Source organism: Nycticebus coucang, chromosome 3 (genome assembly GCF_027406575.1).
Source record: "Nycticebus coucang isolate mNycCou1 chromosome 3, mNycCou1.pri, whole genome shotgun sequence".
Classification (NCBI taxonomy): Eukaryota; Metazoa; Chordata; class Mammalia; order Primates; family Lorisidae; genus Nycticebus; species Nycticebus coucang.
In genome coordinates this window covers 80,540,407-80,556,960 of record NC_069782.1, presented here as the reverse complement: position 1 = coordinate 80,556,960, position 16,554 = coordinate 80,540,407, and the positions used below count along the sequence as shown (strand labels likewise).

Below are 16,554 nucleotides of genomic sequence, written 5' to 3'. Positions count from 1 at the left end.
CGCCTGGCTATTTTTTGGTTGCAGTTTGGCCGGGGCTGGGTTTGAATCCCCACCCTCGGTATATGGGGTCAGTGCCCTACCCACTGAGCCACAGGCGCCACCCACATTTATTATTCTTTATTCCAATGGTCCTCAACCTTTTTGGCACCATGACTCATTTCATAGAAGATAATTTTTCCATGGGGAGGGGGTGACACACAGCTTAGGCAATGATGCAAGCAATGGAGAGTGGCTGCCAACTGCAAATACAGATGAAGCTGCTTCACTCCATCTACCCACTGCTGTGTAGCCCCATTCCTAAGTTTCATGGAAGATAATTTTTCCACAAACTGGGAGGGGGAGGGGACAATGGGGGATGCTCTGCAGCCCAGCTATCAGGCTGCAATCCAAACTTTGGGAACCACAAATTTATTCTGTCTTCCCCACTAGAATGTGAAAAAGGCAAGAAGTAAGTCCATTTTATTTGTAGACACTGAAATAGTACCTGGATGGTTGGAAGGAAGGTATCCCCCACACCACCTATAAACAAATTCATTGTCCTCCACCATCAAGAGTATAGGAAAGTTGAGGGCCATTTCCCAAAGGCACAAGGGCTATATGAGAAAAATTCATGAAGTTTATCACCTGACTCTAAGTTCTAAAAGTACACAATAAATATGAAAAATGCTCTGAAAAGCATAAAGTCTTATACTTTTAGGTATAACGTAAATATATTCTACACAACAAGATATCAGGAGTGATTCCTAGGTATCTCTATACAACAAAATATTCAACAAATAAAAGCAAGTAACTCTTGCTGAGACTATCCTTTCCAGAATTTTTAAAAATAATCCTCATTAATCACCTGTACTTTATCCAATGACAATCTCATCTTAGGTCACAAATTCTTAGCCTACTTTAACCTTTCAATAATAGGACAATTCATCTCTCTTTCTAAAAATCACCTTCAATTCTAAATCAAAGTTCCTGAAAAAAATCATCCCTCTCGGACGGCGCCTGTGGCTCAGGGGTTAGGGTGCCAGCCCCATATACCAAGGGTGGTGGGTTTGAACCCAGTCCCGGCCAAACTGCAACAAAAAAATAGCCGGGTGTTGTGGTGGGTCCTGTAGTCCCAGCTACTGAGGAAGCTGAGGCAAGAGAATTGCTTAAGCCTAGGATTTGGAGGTTGCTGTGAGCTGTGATGCCACAGCACTCTACCAAGGGCGATACAGTGAGACTCTGTCTTTTGAAAAAAAAAAAAAAATCGTACCTTTAACTTACACAACTGAAAAAATTTATTAGTTGCAAAAACTACATAAATTCAGAGCCTATGCTAGTTATCTCATTATTTGGCAAGATACACAGACTGCATCCCAGTTGACTGGCAAAGAGTTACAAGCAGAAATTAAGTTTTTGCACACTTTATTCTAGAGTCCACATTAAAAACCAGTAGCAGACAGCACAAAGATGGAAAATGGAAGAAGCCTGCTTTTACACTAATACACACTGCCCTGAATTCTAAACTTTAAAGAAGATCTCTTAGAAGAGTGAACTTTGAGCTCCTGCTAACAGTCATTTTTAAGTGGACCGTCTAGCCAAGAACTCAATGACTTTAACAGCAACTACAATCAGAATCTTGTTTTTAAAATTAAAGATTAAATAGAGCAGCGTTTGCTGATGAAAATTAAAATCCTAAATTTGCTTTAAAATAATCTGGGGGTAAAGGACTGGAAATGAAAAGAGCAGAGTGTGAAACAGATGAAACAAGAATTGCTATATACTAACAAGTGCTAAAGTTGGTAACTGAGTACACAAGGTCCTCATGCTATTTATTTATTTTAGTCTCACTCTGTTGCCCTGGGATTAGTTCTGTCACATCCTAGTTCACAGCAATTTCAAACTCTTGTGTTCAAACAATCCTCTTGCATCAGCCTCCAGGGCAGGTGGAATTACAGATGCCCACCATGACACCTCACTAGTTTTTCTATTTTTAGTAGAGAAAGGGTCTTGCTCTTGCTTAGGCTGGTCTTGAACTCCTGAACTCAGGTAATCCACCTGCCTCAGCTTCCCGGAATGCCAGCATTATAGGCATGAGCCACCACACCTGGCCACTATTCTATTTCTACATGTCTGAAAACTTTCATAATAAAAGTTTTCTTAGCCAGGCTCTCCCTGCAATCCTAGCACTCTGGGAGGCCAAGGCAGGAGGATCACTTGAGCCCAAGAGTTTGAGGCTGCTGTGAGCTAGGCTGATGCCATAGCACTCTAGCCTGGGGAACAGAGTGAGACTCTGTCTCAAAAAATATAAATAAAAGCTTTCTTGTGGCTCAGTGCCTGTGGTTCAAGCGGCTAATGCACCAGCCACATACACCTGAGCTGGTGGGTTCACATCCAGCCCAGGCCCACCAAACGACGACGGCTGCAACAAAAAAGAAAATAGCCAGGCATTGTGGTGGGCACCTGTGGTCCCAGCTACTTGGGAGGCTGAGGCAAGAGAATCACTTAAGCCCAGGAGTTGGAGGTTGCTGTGAGCTGTGATGCCACAGCACTCTACTCAGGGCAACAGCTTGAGGCTCTCTCTCAAAAGAAAAGTTGAGACAGAGCTCAACTTATTATTTAAATCAAGGATTATGACATTTTTGCAACTCAACCCTTCTCTGTTGTACTTATTTAGTCTGTTATTTTGCTTCTGGTTCTCTTATCCATCAAGCAACTGTTTGGAAAATGGAAACCATTATGTTTTATCGTGACCTCATCCTGAGTTTCCGCTTCAAATGAACAATTTTTTTTTAATTATTAAAAACAAAGAATTTTACTAGTGTCAAAAGATTAACCATATATCCTCTTATAGCAAAAGAGATGCACTTAAAAACATAATGCCAGGGCCAGGCACAATGGCTCATGCCTATAATCCTAGCACTAGCACTCTGGGAAGCCAAGGACTCCAAGGGGAGGCCAACCCCTGCCTGAGCTTAGGGGTTCAAGACCAGTTTGAGCAAGAACAAGACCTGTCTCTACTAAAAATAGAAAAACTAGTCAAGTGTTATGGCAGGTGCCTATATTCCCAACTACTTGGAGGCTGAGGCAAGAGGAACTCTTGAGCCCAAAAGATTGAGGTTGCTGTGAGCTATGATGGTACAGCACTCCAGCCTGGGACAACAGAGTGAGACTATCTCAAAAAAAGAAAGGCAGTAAAAATACTAGATAACTCAAGTGGAACCACATTCCCAGAGGCTTACACAGTGGTATGACAAAAAGTAGGTGCTTAATAACACTGGGAGAAAAAAAAAAATCAACAAATGGGCTCAGCACCCATAGCTCAGTGGTTAGGGCACTGAGGCTGGTGGGTTCGAAATGGCACAGGCCTGCTAAACAATGACAACTGCAGGCTCAGTGCCCATACCTCAGTGAGTAGGGCACTGGCCACAAACAACAAAGCTGGTGAGTTCCAATCCAGCCCAGGCCTGCCAAACAACAATGACAACTACAACCAAAAAATAGTCAGACGTGGTGGGTGCCTGTTGTCCCAGCTACTTGGGAGGCTAAGGCAAGAGAATCACTTAAGCCCAAGAGTTTGAGGTTGCTGTCAGCTGTGACGCCACAGAACTCTACCAAGAGCAACAAAGTGAGATTTTGTCTCAAAAAAAAAAATCAATAAATGAATTTCATTCCTTTTCTGACATTAGATGACCTTGGATAGTCCCTTAACCTCTATGAGCCACATCTATAAAATGAGGAGAACTGAGTTAAAATTCATTTTAACTCAAAAGTCCTATAATTATCATACATTTAAAGAAGCTGTCCTGAAAAATGTTATGCTATGTATTTTTTGTTTGTTTGAGACATAATCCCACTCTGTTGCCCCAGGCTAGAGTGCTCTGGCATCATAGCTCACAGCAACCTGAGCTCAAGGGATCCTCTTGCTTCAGCCTCCCTGTGTAGCTGGGACTACAAGTATGTGCCATGACTTCAGGCTAGTTTTTCTATGTTTAGCAAAGATAGGGTCTCACTCTTGCTCAGGCTGGTCTTGAACTCCTGAGCTCAAGTGAGCTACCTGCCTCAGCCTCCCAGTGTGAGCCACCGTGCCTGGCCTATGCTGTTTTTTTTTAAAATGAAAATTTAGGGTGGCGCCTGTGGCTCAGTAGGTAAGGCGCCGGCCCCATATACCGAGGGTGGCGGGTTCAAACCCGGCCCCGGCTGAACTGCAACCAAAAAATAGCCGGGCGTTGTGGCAGGCGCCTGTAGTCCCAGCTACTCGGGAGGCTGAGGCAAGAGAATCGCTTAAACCCAGGAGTTGGAGGTTGCTGTGAGCTGTATGATGCCATGGCACTCTACCAAGGGCCATAAAGTGAAACTCTTGTCTCTACAAAAAAAAAAAAAAAAAAAAAAATTTAACCCAGCTTTAACTCATGAACAATACTTCAGGAGAAATGTGGGCAAAGCAGTAAGAACAGCCAAATTAGAATTAACCCAGAGGATCAAGTGAATGACAGTAACAGCTGGCTCATCCTCTTATCCAAGTGTGACAAAAGAAATGAAAAAATGCTCAGCATTTTCAGTAAAACTATGCAAGGCACAGCCCATTGTACTGTTTGATATGCCTCATATTAGGCCTCCAAAAGACAAATTCCTCGTAAGTACTAGGAAAGTTTTGTCTTCACTTCCTTTCAAAATACGAGTTTATTGCTAAACTTTGCCAAGTTGTGGAAAACCAAGGTTATTTTCAATCATAACATAGGGCCATCCTTATCCCACTGCTGACAGAATGGCTCAATCTCCCTCCCCACCTCTGCCCTGCCACTTTTAGTTAATTGTACCTTTACCATTATCATTTATCAAACCCCTTACAGAGTGGGCGTATTAACTGGCAAAATAGATAGACGGCTTTAGTCAAGAATACTAGATGTCGGGCGGCGCCTGTGGCTCAAAGGAGTAGCAGGAGGTGGCGGGTTCAAACCCAGCCCCAGCCAAAAAAAAGGAATACTAGATGTCATAATTTCAAATTAACATACAAGTTTTGTGGATTAAAATCTATCAATGCAAGTTGCTCTTGGGCCTAAAGACTGCAAACATGTCAATTTACAAAAAGTACAATTCTTTAATATCTCCATTCACTAGCTTAATCTTTCTGAATTACTTTTGGAGGAAAGTCTAACATTCCTATCTAATCCTCGCTGTAAATACTCATATCATTTTCATTATCAGTAACCATCCAAATCTCAACAGTAATAGAAATGAGATACTGTGTAATCCTAACACAACAAAAAGAGATGTTTTTTATTGGAATTGAGGTTAGGGATTTATGAAAGACTGCTCCCAAAATGTACCTTGGATAAGGGTCTAGAAACATTAATATCCAAGTTGTTTAGATAAAATTTCAATTTCCAATTGGTTTCTTTAAAGTTCTTAAATCTCTTATATAAAACTATCTCTAGTCCCCATTAATCATGAATGCAAAAAGTATACACAAGGGCGGCACCTGTGGCTCAGTCGGTAAGGTGCCGGCCCCATATACCGAGGGTGGTGGGTTCAAATCCAGCCCCGGCCAAACTGCAACCAAAAATAGCCGGGTGTTGTGGCGGGCGCCTATAGTCCCAGCTACTTGGGAGGCTGAGGCAAGAGAATCGCTTAAGCCCAGGAGTTGGAGGTTGCTGTGAGCTGTGTGAGGCCACGGCACTCTACCGAGGGCCATAAAGTGAGACTCTGTCTCTACAAAAAAAAAAAAAAAAAAAAAAAGTATACACAAGTATACAATATTTTAGAATTTAAATAAAAAAAAAAATCACTGTACAAAGCTCTTGACTCAGAAATAAAGAAAATCAAAACTTACCTGAAGTCATTAACTTAGCACAGCTACTTATGCTTGCATCATCTTCTAAGATTTTGTTTGTGTTCTTTTCTTTTCCAAGCAAAGTATCCTCCAAAGATAAGCATTTATCAGATACATCACTGTCTTCACACACCAAATGACTAGTCTTGCTATTAGCTTCAAGTACTGAAGTGACTTCTTCCAGCTGAGCAGCTTCACTAGATTCGGAATAAGAGGAACCCTTACCCTGGGCTAAATTCTTTGAAGAAACTGGTAGAGACTCATCATCACTATCAAATCCAAAAGGATCTCCAGTATTTTCTTCTTCCACTTTAGGTTTTTTCGGAATTTCTTGGATATCTGGTTTGAAATTGGGCCTCTTTTGCCCTAATTTAGCCATAAATGTGGTCTCTCCCCATTTTGTGCTAAGGGTGGTCCGTTTGTTGGAGAAGACTTCATCAAACTTTGAACTGCCATTTCCTCCTTTTCTACTGTATGTTTTCCCAAATCTGGATGTCATTTTGACACCTGTTTCATATTCTCTGTGAAAACAAATTTAAGGAAATATATAATTATAAATACTTAACAAGTGTTAAACACTGTACATAAAAATAAGAAACTAAGAATTCTCCCCCATGACTTTCTGACATTCACTACACAACAAATCTTTGAAAATGATTAAATAGAGGGATAAAGAGGCTCATTTTTTTACTCTATGCTTCCACATGTCAATTTTCCTTTTTTCCCCCACATGTCAATTTTGTTTTTACAATACATATTCACATGCTCCTTACAAAGTAATAAAAAAAAACTTAATAACTTGTAATAGCCACAGAATCAAATTATAGTGAAACAATTTTTTAAAGTTCCCAATTAATCAACTATTCTAATAAACATCATTTTTACCTTAAAAAATAACCTGAATCAGGTAATTACCCCTAATATAGAATTTTAAGCTCAAAATGTTAATTTTTTTCAGGATCTCAGAAATGTCAAACAGTTGACTAAATTTAGCTCTTTGAAATTTCACAGCACTTATTCAGATGAGAAAAAAGGTCAGAAAGACGGTGCTATTTTCTTATGTATTACAACCTGCAGCTTTTAACCTAACCTTGAAGATTCTGATTCTTGGTGTAATGTAATCTGGACTGTGACATAGAAAATATTCCTTAAGTGGTCATCTCCCTGAGCGCAATTCTATCTTCCTTGTCCCTATAGTGCTGTGCTCATTTGCAGAGTTAAGTTTTCTGGAGCTGGTGAATTCCGGCATATTACCCAGTTCCATGGACTACTACAGGAATGGAAACAAATAACCTTTATTTTCCTCTTTATTTTCATGGCAGAAAGTCAAGAGTCAAACATTTTTAAAAACAAGTTATAGTACTTTCTTTTTTTTTTTTTTGTAGAGACAAAGTTTCACTTTATTGCCCTTGGTAGAGTGCCGTGGCATCACACAGCTCACAGCAACCTCCAACTCCTGGGCTTAGGTGATTCTCCTGCCTCAGCCTCCCGAGTAGCTGGGACTACAGGCGCCTGCCACAACGCCTGGCTATTTTTTCGTTGCAGTTTGGCCGAGGCTGGGTTTGAACCCGCCACCCTCGGCATATGGGGCCGGCGCCCTACTCACTGAGACACAGGCGCCGCCTATAGTACTTTCTAAACACTACTAATCCATATCCATTTCTTACACTTTGACATTCTGCAATTTAAATAGCAATACATCAAATATAACTTTAAAAAATGAAACTTTCAAATCTAGTGGCTTAAAAAACTTCATTACCTTGAAATAACTGACTTACAACTGAAATATATGACCTATACCTTTGAATGTTTTCCCTTTATTAACTTAAATTCTTACACCTTAATCATGAATCTATGTCCAACTTATAGTTTTACATACAAGGTGGACATAAAGTTTGTGTGCAATTTACATTAAACTAGTTCAAATTGCACATGATCTTTATGTCCACCCTGTATACATCGTAGAGAATTCCCAGCCTCCCATGTTTGGTAAGGAGCCAATTCTGACAAAATAACATAATCATACACATCTGTCCTATGAGAAAAGTTTTCCTGAGGGAGATTTATTTTCCCTTTTATTATAAATTTAAGAAGTCTTACTGTTTTCCTTGTAAAGGGTAATCTAAACAAAACTAAGTATACCAGGCAGCTACCACGGACAATAAGTCATTTCTCTTCTTTCCTTCAAGGATGTAAAGAAAAGATCTGCAGACCTACATTTACATATACACCAACAAAGCTGGAATGTTTTGGATACACTTCGTGGTAATCATCTAAAAATGCTGACTAAAGGCCAAACCAAAAATCTAGACTAGAGCTCCTTCAGGCCAACATCAGAAAAACTTGTTAAAATGGTCCTAATTCCACAAAGCATTCAATTTTAAAAGTCGGCAGATGAATATCTGATACTAAGGAGTTAATTATTTTAAGTGTGGTAAGAAATTACCTTTTTTATAAATTGCCTGTGTCTTTTACAAATACACACTGAAATATCGATTTAACAGTATCAGCAATTTTCCAACATCAAGGAATGGGAAGTCTACAGATGAATAGAATTTGGTTAGGAATTAATAACTGCTGAATTCAAAGATGAGTACATGGGAGTTCATTATATAACACTGTACTATATTCTAAGTATATTTCAAGAACACGAACTATCTTGCTCAGGCTTCGAACTCCAAAGACTATACTAACTAAAAAGGAAAGACTGATTCACGACTAGATAGATCTTTTGAGTAAGTTAGGCCTTTGCCTCAGTTCAAAGTCAGGTCGAATTTTGAGGAAAGTGAGCTGGGATTTAAAAAAAAAAAGTCTTCGCACTTATCTCCCACCCAAATCTAGCGTCTTCCCAGTTTCCAAGGGCTTTAAGGGAGAAACTTAACCACCCAGAGTCTCACCTGGGGGCAGCTGGAGCTCCCGGAGAGAATGGAATAGGAGTGCCCCTCCGGCTGGACGCTCACGCAACTTTTCTCCTCCCTACCCCCATCGCCCGGGAAAGGGATGTTGCTCCCGACGCCCTGAAAGCCTCTGCCACCGAATCCCTAGGGCAGTACAAGGCCTCAGTGGCGGACAGGGGCGGAGGAAACCACCAGAAAGGACTAAAGGCTGAAATCAGCACACTTGACTGGGTTTAGGCAGGGAAGTCAATCAGCAGCCGCCCAAAAAAGGACTCAGAAAAGGAAAACAAGAGAGGAAAAATAGAATTCTTCAGACGGTCCCCCTAAACAACTTCCTCAAAGACTGAGCAGACAAGGCAGTAAGACTTCCATCGCCTGGTTCAGCCCCCTGAGGCCGCCACCCTCCCTGACTCCCTCCTGGCCTAGGAAGCCGCCCGACACCTCACTTACCCTCGGCGCCTGGCGGGTGCTTTGGCCACCGGCCGCCTCCGCCTCTCCCGCTCCCAACGGCCCACGGACGGACGCGGGAACCCCGCGCGAAAGAACAGGGCCGGCGGGGGCGCCAAGGGAGGTAAGGGGCTCGGCTTTCAGTAAATAGGAAGCCCGGTGGAGGGGGGAAGGAGAGGAGCGGCGGCCCCGCAACTTCCCTCCCCGCCTCGAGCACCGCCGGCCGGGCCCAGGCCTAGTCCTCCCTGGCCACCACCGCTGGAGCTGGTGCCGGAGCCCGCTACGTGCCCCCACTGGGCTGCCGCCACCTCCTGCGCCGCCGCTTCCGCCGGTGAATGGTCAGCGCTGGAGTTTGAACAGGGCCCTGAACCATCTCAACGCCATTTGCGCTCCCGGCCCCCACCTCCTTCCTCCAACAGCCGCTCGCTCCGTCACTTCGCTTCCCACAGGCCCCGCGCGGCCGCCCGACCCTGCAGCCAATCGCGCGGCCGCTTACTCAAACCGCCGCGCAGGCGCTGCGCCCCGCATGCCCCGGCGCCCGCCATTGGTCCGCCCGCGATGCCCGACGGGAGTTGTAGTCTTGGTCGGCGAGGTCGCGGTGCTGAGAACCTGGAAGAGGGAACGGGCGACTGGCTGCTCTGTGGCCGCGGGCCTGGCCCGGCGGGGTTCGTGAACCGTATCCAGCTCCCGGCCCGGCCAGGAGACGCAGGTGCCGGGGAGAGGGGCGGAGGGCGCAGTGCAGGCAGCTGTGTCAATCGTTTCCCCTCCAGGGACCCGCCGGTGTCTGGGGACGGTGGGTTGTGCAGCTGCGCCCGGCCTATAGGGGCCGCCTCCCGGCAGCAGGGAGGCGAAGAGCTTGCAGCCCGGAGCCTCCCTCGACCTAGCATGACCGGTCCTGACCCCGGCGCATATAACGACGGTTGAGGCGCGGGGTCCCGTCCACACGACTGCCGCGGACAGTCAAAAGCTCTTTTGACCCTGGGGCTTTTATGCAGACCCCTTCAAATCCCCAGGAGTTGTTCATCTGCCCCTCACCCTTTAAAAGTGATCCCGAGGATAGTGAATGGTTTTAAAGATTTGTCATTTACCTTGTTAGGTGTGATAACGGTAACGTGATAATTTTTTTTTAAGTTTTTTAAAAAGTCATGCTAAAATTTTGACAACTAAAATGGTCTGGTGTCCGGACTTTAGAATACTCTTAGGAAAACTGGGGGAGGTGAATAAAACAAGCTGGAAGAATGTTTTTCATTGTTCACGTTGAATGATGTAGACACACGCGCTAATCCTATTGCTCTTTACTTGTATGTCTGAAATTGTCCAGAAGAAAGAGTTTGAAGAAATGAACCAGTAATTTTCCAGGACGGGGAGGTGGCAGATTATGGGAGGTGTATTTCTTTTTCTCTGCACACTCTTTTGAGGTTTTTTATGTGTCAAACAATTCAGAAAATTCAATGGCAAAACAGTGTTCTAGATCCCCATAAGAGAAGTGCAAGATTTATCAGGTTACAGGCTGCTGTTTGTTAAGTGGTTAACGGAGACCCACCTGGGAAATTAGAAAACTACCATTGCTTTCAGGGAAAAGCCCGCCCATTCTTCCACAAAAGTATAAGTTGTTGTTGTTGTTTGTTTTAACACTTGAAGTAAAACAGCACACAAATGGATACTTTGCTTTGAATGCACTCAGAAATTATCAAGCTTCCTCCAATATAATCAGGAAGCTCAGAGTAGGAAGTTCAATTCAGAAACCCTGCAGCCCTCCTTCCTAATAGAGTAAGGTGGATTTTAGCATGGTTGAATTGCTTTACTTTATGTGACTGCTTGCAAAATTTATATACTGATATTTATGTTTTCTCAAATACTGTATCAGCATTTCCTCTTCCTTCAAAATAAATAAACTTCTTCTATAGCTCATACCAGTGGAAGTCTGTCTCTTCTACTGTGGGTAGTATTCGCAGAACTGTTTTATTTGGGTCAGTTTTTGTCTTTTTTGAAAAAATCGGTGGTTTAGGATCTTATTGTTTTGTTTGAAGAGCACTAGCAGAGGTGCAAGCTGCACTTATTAAAATTATTTCAATGACATGGTAGTGGGTGCTAATTAAAGGATAATTATCATCAGAGGCAAAAGGTAAGATCAAAAAGCCAAAAGAGGTGGAGAAACTATTGCAAGGTCTTCCTGTAGGAGGATGCTGTGAACCATCCAAGTCTAAACAATGTATTTATTATGCCTGCCTTCTGTGGTGCTGGACACTTGGCAGGGCCAGTGACTGCATGAAGCTGAAATGGAAGGGTTAATTGTTTAAATAAATAATTAACTCTTTGAGCCCTTTTGAGAGTTTTTTGTGTGGTAGTTTTGTTATACAATGGAACACAGTAGTGTCAGATTCTTGCCAATCAAAAAATGGTTCCCAGTTAACAGGATAGGCATAACCTGGGAGCTTGTTGGGAATGCCCGATTCCCATTCCTGCACCAACTCTACTGAATCAGAACCTGCACTTTAACAGGATTCCCTCCAGGTGATTGGTCCACACATAAAAATTCAGTTTGATAAGCACTAATTTAAAGTATACAGATAGTCTTGACAGCACTCTAATATATTTTGTGAGGATGGGGGAGAAGGAGAAAGAGCATTAAGTACCTTCTTAGCATCAGGTATGAAGCTAGGCTCTTGAGGGTCTTTCTCTGAGTCCCAGCCTGTTGTCCTTATCTCATTAGTTGCAATACCTTGAGCAAGGGCAAGCTTCACAGGTAAGGAAATTGAGAGGCTTGCCCTTGCTCAAGGTATTGCAACTAATGAAAGAGCCAAAGTTGGGCGACACCTGTGGCTCAAAGGAATAGGGCACCGGCCCCATATACTGGAGGTGATGGGTTCAAACCCAGCCCTGGCCAAAAACTGCAAAAACAAACAAAAGAGCCAAAGTTTCTTAAACATTGGATACTCATGAGTGCTTGTGGACATTCTCAGATTTGGTAGAAAGTGGTACATGATTTGAAAAGGAAAAAACTGTGTGAATGTGTAGAGTATGTGTATTTAATCTGGAAGCTTCATACATGACTATTAAGCAGAGCTATGCTAGGGCCCTCTGCTTTCACATGCCCCACACTAAAGACATGCAAGGAAAACCTGGCACCTCTATAGAGGGCCCTTCCTGAAGGGACTTCAGACTCCCAGCCCTGTATGCTGTACCACCACCTTAATGCTTTACCTCCCTGGTTCTGCTGAGGCAGGCAATGTCCTGAAGACATCTCATTCCTTTGCCATGGCCTGGGTTCCACACCAGAATGAACGAAATCCAGTATAGATAACATGTCAGCCAGCAAGCCGCTTTTGATTGTACTGCTTTTGTTCTTATTCTCTCAGCTCATATTCCACCATCCCACCCCACTTCTTAGAATGGTTATCTTCACTACATGAGAATCTACTTCACACAAACACAAAGTAGCAAATGGGTACTGTTTTCTTTGCTAGCACGCCTCTATGCAAGCTCTCAGATGTCCGATTTTTCTTTCCACTAAATGTCATATTTATGCCAGAAACCAAAATCATGAGTCTGAGCTAAGTTTGTAGTACTCTTTGATGTTGCAGGCAGCCCTGCCTGAGGGAGAGTAGAACCCCACTTCCTAGAGCCCTACTTGAGTGGGCTCATACCTGTACCTTCCTCTGAGAAAAGAAAATCCTCCGAAGAAGGATTAATGGAAGACATTGTTGTACCATTGTTGTGCCCTTGTTCCCGCCTAGGCAGAGGAACTGTCAGAACTAGAGTTGCTAAATAGGCTCTTTTAGTCGTTTTCTGATTGTGTGTAATAAAATACATTACAGCGTAGAAAGTCAGAGTCAGAAACTACTATTCTGGCAGCAATTTTTCTTTGACATATAATGTGGAATAAAATTATAAATTGTGCCAGGTGCAATGGCTCACACCTGTAATCCCAGCACTTTGGGAGGTGACGGCAGGAGACTGCTTGAGACCAAGTCCAAGACAAGCCTGGGCAACCATAGCAAGATCATATCTCTACAAAAAAAAAAATAATAGAGAACTAGCCAGGTGTGGTGATCCACAGCATGTATAATCCTCGCTACTTGGGAGGCTGAGGTAGGAGGATCTCTTAAGCCCAGGAGTTAGAGGCTACAGTGAGCTATGACCAGGCTATTGCACTATAGCCGCCGCCTTCTTTTTTTTTTTTTGGTAGAGACAGAATCTCACTTTATCAGCCTTGGTAGAGTGCCATGGCGTCACACAGCTCACAGCAACCTCCTACTCCTGGGCTTAGGCAATTCTCTTGCCTTAGCCTCCCAAGTAGCTGGGACTACAGGCGCCCGCCACAATACCCGGCTATTTTTTTGTTGCAGTTTGGCTGGGTTCAGGTTTGAACCCACCACCCTTGGTATATGGGTCCGGCACCCTACCCACTGGGCCACATGTGCCGCCCACACTAGAGAGACCTTGTCTGTGAAAACAATAGTTATAAATTATCGTCTTGCAGGTTGTAGTTATATCACAAAGCTCTACGAGATCTAAAAGATGTGGCCCAGGCCCTGCTCTTACCTCTCTGACACAGTCCTCCCTTTCTTTCTGCTCTGTCCACATCTGACTCCTTAGGGCCTTTGCATTTACTATTCCCTCTGCCTACTACTTAGTTCCCACTATATCAGCCTGTTTCAACTCCTCACCTCCTGTAGCTTACCACTCAGATATATCTTTTCAATACAACCTATTTTAAATTGGTGCAGCACTCCCACTCCCAAATTCTCACTGTTCTGCTTTAATTTTCTCCAGGGCATTTATTGCCCCATCCAACATACCACTGGCTTTGCATGTTTATCTACCCTCTGAGCACAGGGATCTTTGCCTGTCTCCCTTTCTGCTGCATTCCTAGCACCTAGAAAAGCGCCTGGCACAGAGTAGGTACACAGTAATTATCTTACTTGAATAAAGGCACCCATTTATTTATTTCATGCAAGCTGATAGCTTGAAAGGAAAGTGGCTTGAAACTAATGACAGTTTCCCATAATCTGGTAGCTCCATACCCTGCTGACTGACTGGTTTTTCCCAACAGGGAGTAGAGTGCTCTCTGGAGTACCTTTTGTTCTTGCCTTAGGTTTTCATTCTGAGAATTGAGAAGACAAATACTATCATAATCCCAATTACCTTATTTTCTAGACTAATTGCAGTATGCTCTTTGGAGATGGTAGTCCTTTGGGGAATAAACTGCTGTCTAGGTAGGTGAAAGACAAAGCAAGGGAAATTCCCTTGGGGCATGTTGCCTGACAAGGATTGTCTGCAACCTCAAAGAGGTCTCATTTCCTGGCCCTGGTCTCTGGAAACAGCCCTTTCCTCCCCCTTGATGCTGTATGATGCCTCGCTCCCCCATGAAAAACCCTCCTTTCCCATCACTAAGACTAAAATCCAGAATTCTTATAATAGCCAAAAGGGATAGTGTGGCCCCTGAGTACCCCTATCCCCTCCCACCCTGCCAAGCCTGTTCTGTCCTCTACTAGAATGTGCCAGGTCAGCTCCTGCCTCAGGGCCTTTGTACTTGCTGTTCCCTCTGCTAGTCCTGGAGATATGCATATGACTCATTCCTTCCACGCTTTCAAGTTTTTGCTTAAGTGTCTCCTCCTTGGTAGACTCTTCCCAACCATGCTATTTAAGTTAAAAGCCTCACCCTGCCATCCAGCATCCTATATCTCCATTCCCTGCTGTTTTCTTCCATAATAATCATTATGTTTGCCTTATATATTAACCTGTTTATTTTCTATTTCTTTTCGCTAGAATATAAACTCCTTGAGCACAGGGATGGTTAACCTTTGTTTTTTGTTAGAGACCCAGCACACATAGAATAAATATATTGATCTATCAATAATTGCAAAATACACATTTAAACCTCCCATTATAAGAGTAATTTTGTCAATTTCTTTCTGTAGTTCTAATTTTCTTTTTGTATCTTGAGGCTATCTTTTTTTTTTTTTTTTTTTTTTGTAGAGACAGAGTCTCACTGTACCGCCCTCGGGTAGAGTGCTGTGGCCTCACACGGCTCACAGCAACCTCTAACTCTTGGACTGACGCGATTCTCTTGCCTCAGCCTCCCTAGCAGCTAGGACTACAGGTGCCCACCACAACGCCCGGCTATTTTTTTATTGCAGTTTGGCGGGGGCTGGGTTTGAACCCGCCACCCTCAGCATATGGGGCCTGTGCCCTACTCACTGAGCCGCAGGCGCCGCCCTCTTGAGGCTATCTTATTGCCACATAGTGTATAAGTTTGGAATTGTTATAGTTTCCTGGTGGAATTGAAACCTTTGTTAGTAATATGGAAGGTTAATTGCATAAAGTGCCTGAATTTTGGTGGGTGGTACCTGTGGCTCAAAGGAGTAGGGCACTGGCCCCATATACCGGAGGTGGCAGGTTCAAACCCCACCCCGGCCAAAAAAAAAGAAGACCTGCCTGAATTTTCCACTCTTCCCCCTAGCCACACCTTTTGCAATGTGACTTTGCAGCTCCTTCCAGAATCTCAGCTGGATTTGTAACTTGCTTTGGACAAAAGAAAATGACAGACATGATATAGGCCTGAGCCTTAAGAAACCTTAAAAACTTACACATTCTCTGGGCGGTGCCTATGGCTCAGTCAGTAAGGCGCCGGCCCCATATACCGAGGGTGGTGGGTTCAAACCCAGCCCCGGCCAAATTGCAACCAAAAAATAGCCCGGCATTGTGGCGGGCGCCTGTAGTCCCAGCTACTCGGGAGGCTGAGGCAAGAGAATCGCTTAAGCCCAGGAATTGGAGGTTGCTGTGAGCTGTGTGAGGCCATGGCCCTCTACTGAGGGCCATAAAGTGAGACTCTGTCTCTACAAAAAAAAAAAAAACTTACACATTCTCTTTTGGATCCCTGCCTCTCCCATAGCAACAGGCCTGGGCTAGTCTGATGGAAGATGAAGAGCCACTTGGAAAAAGCTGAGGTCTTCCTTGACCTGTAACAGCCAGCAGGCCCCAAACATGTAAACCCAACTAGGATCAGCATAACAATCCACCTGACCTGCAGCTGCCCAAACATGTATGTGATCCCTCCTGGGACCTGAAGAACTGTCCTGCTGACCTGTAGACTCATGAGTAATAATAATTAGTTACTATGTTAAGCATCTGAATTTTGGAGTGGTTAGTTATACAACAGATAATTCACACAAGTAGTGATCTTCCTTTGGGTAATGCCTCTTCCTTCACACTGAAGCACTTTCCCAGTCTCTACCATAATATCAGCTGTCACCCTGGGCAGAGTGCCATGGCATCACAGCTCACAGCACCCTCCAACTCCTGGGCTCAAGTGATTCTCCTGCCTCTGCCTCCCAAGTAGCTGGGACTACAGGTGCCTTCCACAATGCCCATCTATTTTTTGGTTGCAGCCATCAT

The 16,554-nt window shown here is 43.8% G+C and overlaps 1 protein-coding gene across 4 annotated transcripts in view; it reads right to left on the bottom strand.

Annotated features, from left to right (window-relative positions):
• The window catches only part of WAPL (WAPL cohesin release factor), a 91,479-nt gene extending 82,193 nt beyond the window's left edge, over positions 1-9,286 (bottom strand). For 2 of the 4 annotated variants that reach the window (XM_053583794.1, XM_053583797.1), the window contains exons 1-2: positions 9,157-9,286; positions 5,810-6,330 (exon numbers count right to left, since the gene is read on the bottom strand). In XM_053583794.1, the coding sequence (XP_053439769.1) occupies positions 5,810-6,308 (499 nt within the window). In that variant the 5' untranslated portion in view covers positions 6,309-6,330; positions 9,157-9,286. Of the gene's footprint in view, positions 1-5,809; positions 6,331-8,255; positions 8,332-8,706; positions 8,825-9,156 lie in introns of those variants that run through there. The other 2 variants (XM_053583795.1, XM_053583796.1) reach the window with 2 other exon arrangements.
• Between the last annotated feature and the right edge of the window lie 7,268 nt (positions 9,287-16,554).